General features: G+C 32.7%; 1 protein-coding gene across 2 annotated transcripts; it reads left to right on the forward strand.

Moving 5' to 3' along the window:
* The first annotated feature begins 370 nt into the window (after positions 1–370).
* Positions 371–6,742, forward strand: LOC108326950 (PHD finger protein ING2). 2 transcript variants are annotated; one of them, XM_017560584.2, is made up of 7 exons: positions 376–585; positions 683–754; positions 1,014–1,228; positions 4,461–4,524; positions 5,309–5,565; positions 5,698–5,736; positions 6,341–6,742. In XM_017560584.2, the coding sequence occupies exons 1-7, from the start codon at positions 540–542 to the stop codon at positions 6,452–6,454; spliced, it is 807 nt and encodes a 268-aa protein (XP_017416073.1). In that variant the 5' UTR covers positions 376–539; the 3' UTR covers positions 6,455–6,742. The 2 variants fall into 2 exon arrangements, with proteins under 2 accessions (XP_052729466.1, XP_017416073.1); XM_052873506.1 differs by lacking the exon at positions 6,341–6,742 and having other exon boundaries at positions 371–585; positions 5,309–5,613.
* The last annotated feature ends 271 nt before the right edge of the window (positions 6,743–7,013 follow it).

Consider the following 7,013-nt stretch of genomic DNA (forward strand, 5'->3'; position numbering starts at 1 on the left):
GAAAAAAATATATATAAAAAACTCAACAATACAAAACTGATTGATAAGAATCTTCATAATTTACCCCTTAAAAATTCCAACAAGTAATATTAAAATCAACCAAGTTAATTCTCACAGACAATTATTAAAAGAAAATTACTACATAAACTCTTAAATGAACAGAATCAGTTGAACCAGTAATAAAATTCCATTAACAATAATAATAGAAAAGATATCGTAAATCAATTATACAATTAACTTAAAATTAACCTTTTTATATTGCAAGAAAAGTATTTAACTTTTTTATATTTTCCATTTTCTAAACCGCAAGAGAGGGAAAAAGAAATCCGAACGAACCCCGCCTTAACAACTAACAACTGTCATTGTGCTCATCCGCTCCTCTCGTTATAACTTTTTGCCTTTCATTATAAAAAACTCACAACGCCATACGACAGCGTTTCGAATCTTTCTTCCCTCTTTGTCTGAACAAGCTATTTTCTTCTGAGACTCGCAATCGGAAGCCCTAACCCTCACTAACTTGCGATAATCATTCCACCAACATGGCAATTGCACGCACCGGAGTCTATGTAGATGACTATTTGGAGTGTAATTGCCTTTTGTTTCTTTTTCCTTTTACTATTTTCGCTATTGTTCTTTGAATTGTTTTTCGATTCCGTTGCTGAATTTCCCATTATTCCCACAGATGCCAGCACATTACCCGCTGAACTTCAGAGGCTGCTCAACACTGTCCGCGAACTCGATGAACGATCCCAATGTAATTGCTATCTAGAAATTTTATTTCATATTTTATTTGTTGGTGAATACTCCTTTTTATCTGTCTTAACATTTTTTTTAGAATCAAGAAATATTATAAATTTTCTTTCCCTTGATAAAATATTTTATCCCTTTTTCTCATATCTACTCGCGAATTAATTAAAGATTAAGTGAAACATTTAATCTTACTATCACTGTATCTTTTAAGTTACTTTTTAAACATTTATTAATTTATTTTTTTGTTTGTGGTGTTATGGAAGCTATGATAAACCAAACTAGGCAGCAGACAAAGTACTGTTTGGGATTCCCATCACATGGCTCTAAGAAGGGGCATCACAGTTATAATAACAATTATGGTAATGAGGACGAAGATGTAGCTTTTGAGAAAATGCGAAAAGAAATTGAGGGAAATCAGGATAGTGCATTGAGTCTATGTACTGAGAAGGTTTTGTTGGCGCGACAAGCGTATGACCTGGTGAGCTTTTATTTTCTATTTCTATGATTGTTGTGCCATTAACTGAGGCTTTTATAGATTTGGATTTAGGAAAGAGAATTTAATGTGTACTATATATTTCTCTAATGGACAAACCTGATACGGAATGATCAAATGATTCAATGGTTACATCACGATTGAAGCAACAGAACAAGTGCTTTACATTTGGTGAATAATATATTTTTATAGAATAGTATCTACAGAATAGAGAAGGTCTTAATGTTAATGTACTTAGATTATGACATATTTACCCCAAAAAGATTATAAACATTATGCTTCTTTAAGAAGTGCGGTGCACTTCACCACCATGTCAGGAGATCCAAGGCATTAATGGCAGGATTGGGCCATTTTGCCTCTAGATTCACTTAGATTTTACAAAACCTTATATCTCGGCCATAGTATAATGGAGTTCAACATTTTGCCAAATTGATGGAGTTCCTCAATAACTGGCACAGTTAAATAGCACGCTGATATGCCACCAAAGCAGTGTAGCAATGCAGAGCAGCCCTGGCCACTATAAGGGTTGTCGTAGCAAAGCAGTTTAGTGTAGCAGAATAGCATATTGAAGATTGGACGAAGCAAATGGATAGTGGAGCTATGTGATGATTCCAAAATTATTTGGTTTACTGAACATGTTAAGACTTTTATGGGGTTTCAATTTGCAGGAGTGAAATATTCTGTTGTAACTTGTGATAGTTGTGAAACTGATGGAGTTCTTCAATAACTGTTAAATTAAAGCACACTTTAGTCACTAGCGAGAGTGCTGCCAGTGTGGCAGCGGGGAGCAGCCCTGGCCCTATAGGTACTGTTGTAGCATAGCAATTTGGTGTAGTGAATGTAGCGTTGCAAAAAGTGGACATAACAGATGGGATAGCAGTGCTATGTGTTGATTCCAAAATTGTCCGTTTTACTATAGATGTTTTGGTATTTTTGGGATATCAATTTCCAAACATAAAATCTCATGTTGTATTAGTAGTTAAAATCATAGAGAAGGACTTGGATATACAAGATGAGGATTGATTATTACTATTTATGAAACTTGCTTTTGACTTTTGTTAGTAATTGTATATTTTGTTCAAGACACGCATGATTTGTTATTGTTAATTATGAATACTTGTGTAATTTTTATCATTCTTGGATTATTACCATTTATGAAACTTGCTTTTGACTTTTGTCAGTAATTGTATATTTTGTTCAAGACACGAATGGTTTGTTATTGTTAATTATGAATACTTGTGTAATTTTTATCATTCTTGAGATTTTGTATGTATATAAATTAGATAAAATTTTCAAAATAGTATTCTCTATCCCGGAATAGCATTTTTGGGGATGACCAACTACGCTTTGCTAACTGTGATTTAAATTGAACACAACTTCTCCTGTACTCTTTATTTTTATTCAGTGTTCCAGTCTTTTCACCTGATACTTCGATGCTTTAATAATTTTTCTCTTGGAATTTTATGAACCTTAAACTTCTACCTTCCATTCCCCTCAAAGATGCTTTATTCATTGAGGATGAGATCACTCTGCTTCCTTCTGAATAATTCTAATTGTATTTTCATTCGATTGAGGAAGGTTCGAAATGCATTTCCAATGAACAAAGTAGTCCTAATAAGTTTAACATTCTGGTGTATGATGATGCCTTTATTTCTAAAAGATTTTCCTTTTCCTTTTATATTAACTTCTGCACATAGTTATTTCATATTATCTAATATGTTCTACTCATGGTAGCCAAAATCACAACTCAACTCAGAATTGAATGATTTTATGATTCTGTGAAATCAAACATGTTTTTCTGTTTCTATTTCATGGGTAAAAACTGATTATTTTTCTCCTTTTTGGGCTTCTGAAAGGTTAAAACATTAAAGCTCAACATACGAAACAGTTTTTTAAAACATAATGTCTGAAAATCATCAAAACTGGAACGTCACCCATTGTCTTAGTTTTTTGGTCAATCATGTGACTCAAAGGTTTTCTATTCAAATGGATAACCTTCCCTACTCCTAAAACTAGTTGCGCGAACCTCCACCTTCAGAGCTTGCTATTGAGTCATACATTTTCTCCACGCCAACAGCAACAGCATGTCTTATTGTTTGTTCTTCTGTTTTTACAGTTTTCTTTCTCTGTTTTCTTCAAGCATTAGAGTAGGCATAATTCAGTGGAGCTAGTGCATTATGCATGTTTTGTTTCAGTGATTGCCATTTATGAATTCTATATGGAGTTTTCATTATTGACTTTTTTATGCTTACGAAGTTACGAGTTTATGTATATGAATTTAAGCTTAAGTACTTGTTGTGAGTTATAAAGGTTTTTGTCTCTCTTACTTATTATATTAGATGCAAATATAAGAATTTATATACATTTAATAATTTTATAAATCATTTTGAATCTTGTGCTTCAAGTTACAATACCATGTTTTACAATTTTGTGACTCGTTATTGAGTCATTGGAAAATATTGAGTTTGACTATCGTGGTTGTACTCATGAAAGGTTGTCAATCTACTCTCCTGATTCATATCCATGAACTAGAAGTTCTTTTAGATAATTTTTCTTGTTGTAGTTTTTCTTTTATTATTTATTTTAATGTGATACTATAGTAGATCCTTGTAGTTCTTGTCTTGGAACCTTTTATTATTTTCTGTTATGTCTGTCGACATTACATGACAGTAGATAGTAAGGGCAGGGTTTTAAGTGTTGGAGATTCCACATGAATTACATATATGTAAGTATAAAAGGGTAGAAATCTTACTTTACAAGTGGGTTTTGTGAGATTGAGTTATGTTTATAATTCACTTTTAAGATAGTATCAAAGCTTATCCTAACAAAGTTTATTAAACATATCATGTCATCCATTATCAGACCATTACGAATCACTCACAATTATGTAATCTCGTGCTTTAGAATTCCAGTCCTTGGTGCGCGGAAAGTGTTTTAGATCTCATATCAACTATAGATATGACCATTATAATATATAGGTGAGAGTAAACCTCATCTTATAAGTCAATTTTATTATGTTAAAAGGCTACTTTCTAATACTAAGTTTAGATCCTATATTCACTTTCACTATGGAAAAAGTTGCTTTGAATTGATTTTTATGTGCACTATACTTATTGATGACTGCTCTTATCTATGAAACCATGTGGATTTTTGCCTTTCGCCTCTTGTGCATAGAAGGAACATTGTTCTTACTCAATCTTTTTTGTATTTGCTTTAGATAGATAGCCATGTTAAACGACTTGATGAGGATTTAAACAACTTTGCTGAAGATTTAAAGCAAGGTAAAATATTCTAGTAAATTTGCATTCTGAATTATTTTTTGTCTGTATGTACAACTTGTATTTTCAAAATTAACCATAAAAATTATTGTAATATGCAACTCTTACTGTTATATTAATCGTGGTTACTAAGTTTGCCAGTAAAGAGATCGGGTGTAATAGTACAATAAACATATATATAAAGGAAGTAGTTATGTCTTCTCGCCATTACCAATGAAACAATAATCTGTACTAAATGCAGCAAGTTTATTTAACATTTCCTCAGAAATACCCAATAATATTTTGTTTCGGTTGATGCCAATTAAAAAAATATGTTAATTTTTGAGGTAAAGGACCGTGGGATAGTGCATATTGGAGTATTTTTGAACTTGTATAAATAGCCTGCTGTATATAGAAGGAAAGTGCCAAAGCAAAAGCGAATATCTTTTGGAAATTTAGGGGAAACATTTCTGTGGTCTTTGCTGGTCGATTGTTGCTTCTTGAGTTCATCTGAGATTCAGATGTTCACTAACTAAGTTCCTTTATGGTATTCTTCTAATGATCTTTTTTGGGGTGGCTTTGGTAGATCTACAGATTCCGTGGTATGCCAAGATACGTTTTTTTGTTTTTTTAAAGACAATTCACCTTGCATTCTTGGTATATTTGTGGAGGACTTCAACTCTTCATTTATATGCGCTTTCTTTCTTCTAAATTTTTGTTTATCGAAACAAAATTGATTCTTGTGGTATAATATTTAGTCATTAGCTTTCTTAACGCCTTTTTCCTCTGCTTCATTTTATTCAATCAGAGGGTAAAATACCACCGGATGAACCAGCAATTCTGCCCCCATTGCCTATAGTCACTAAAGCTGAAAAGCGCAAGCCCATATACATAACTCCTCAGCCAAAGAGAATTGATTACAGGGATAGAGATTGGGATCGGGAGCGCGATAGGGACTTTGAGTTAATGCCTCCACCAGGAAGTCATAAGAAAGAGTATGCTACCCCCATGGATGTTGATCAACCCATTGATCCAAATGAACCTACATACTGTGTTTGTCATCAGGTTCAGATTAATTGCTCATAATATGTAACATAATTATAAAATTTCCATGTGAGCAATTATGCCATATTGTCGTTTTTTTTGCTTAAAATCTTGAAACAAGAATATTGAGGCAGTTCTATTCTGATCATTCAGGTATCTTTCGGGGATATGATTGCGTGTGACAACGAAAATGTAAGTACATTTTAGTTTTCTCTATCTTGTGCTATCTATGTTTACCTTCTTGTTTCTTGGGAAGTGGGGTTTGGAGAATGCATATTGTATCTTTTGATTGCACACATCAAATTCAATTACAATGCTCAAGATGTGGGATCATATAAAAATTGTGTAACTAAACATTTTGCCGGTTACAATCAGGCAAGTTACTTAATATTTATTTTGGGATTACTTTTGTTATATTTTTTCCTATTTTGAGCATATAGAGGGACTCTGAAGATAGTTCAGGAGATACTTCTTTCTTCCCCCTCCCCCCAAGAAAAAAAAAAGTGTAGAATGGTGTTTGCACCATACTCACTTGAATTAACGACTATATTGCGTACATCTAGTAATTCTATAAATCATAGCCATGTTGTAGCAAGAAACAACATACAGATTTCTCCTACAATATTATCAATGAATGTTTATAGCTTTTATCTTTTCGAAGCGTTTCTTTCCTGAATTACTGCTTTAGTTTTTGTTCACTTTTCTTTTTATCATATTGTTCTTTTCCAATGATTGACTTTTTCGTTTGCCCCCTTGGTTAATTGGAATCTGAGTTTTTCTCTGTTTTTGGTGATAGTGCCAAGGAGGTGAATGGTTCCACTATTCGTGTGTTGGGCTAACGCAGGAGACAAGGTTCAAGGGAAAGTGGTATTGTCCGACTTGCATACTACTCCCCCAATGTCAACGATGAATCTTTGCACGAACTAAACGGCATTCATAAATGGCCACTGTTTCAAAAGAATCGTGACATTTTAGTGAATACATAATATATGGGTTTCGAATTATTTGTCTTCTATATTGCTTGGTCATTTGTGTAAGTCACGGAGGCCAAGTGGGCTCAGTCAGGCCTTGTATAAAGTCCTCTAGGATTTGAGAGAAATGATTCCAGATTTTAATTTTGGAGAAAGTTAATTATGTGTCTGTGGTTGTATAAGAACGAATGTTATGTTTACAAAATTCATATCCAAATTGTTGAAAACGAGAAAGCAACACTAGATAGCTTCACTGCAAACTTGGAAAATTCATGTCTAAAACGCATTTGCAACTATGCTGACACGGATTCCATTCATCTGGACAAAACTGGAGTCTTCTATTTAATAAATGTCAACTATTGATTAAAATATTTGATAAATTTTTTGTTTATTTCTGTCTCCTTCTATAGCCATATATATATATATATATATATATATATATATATATATATATATATATAATGTTCTTTTAAATCTAACGAATTTTATTATTTATTA

Source organism: Vigna angularis, chromosome 2 (genome assembly GCF_016808095.1).
Source record: "Vigna angularis cultivar LongXiaoDou No.4 chromosome 2, ASM1680809v1, whole genome shotgun sequence".
Taxonomy (NCBI): Eukaryota; Viridiplantae; Streptophyta; class Magnoliopsida; order Fabales; family Fabaceae; genus Vigna; species Vigna angularis.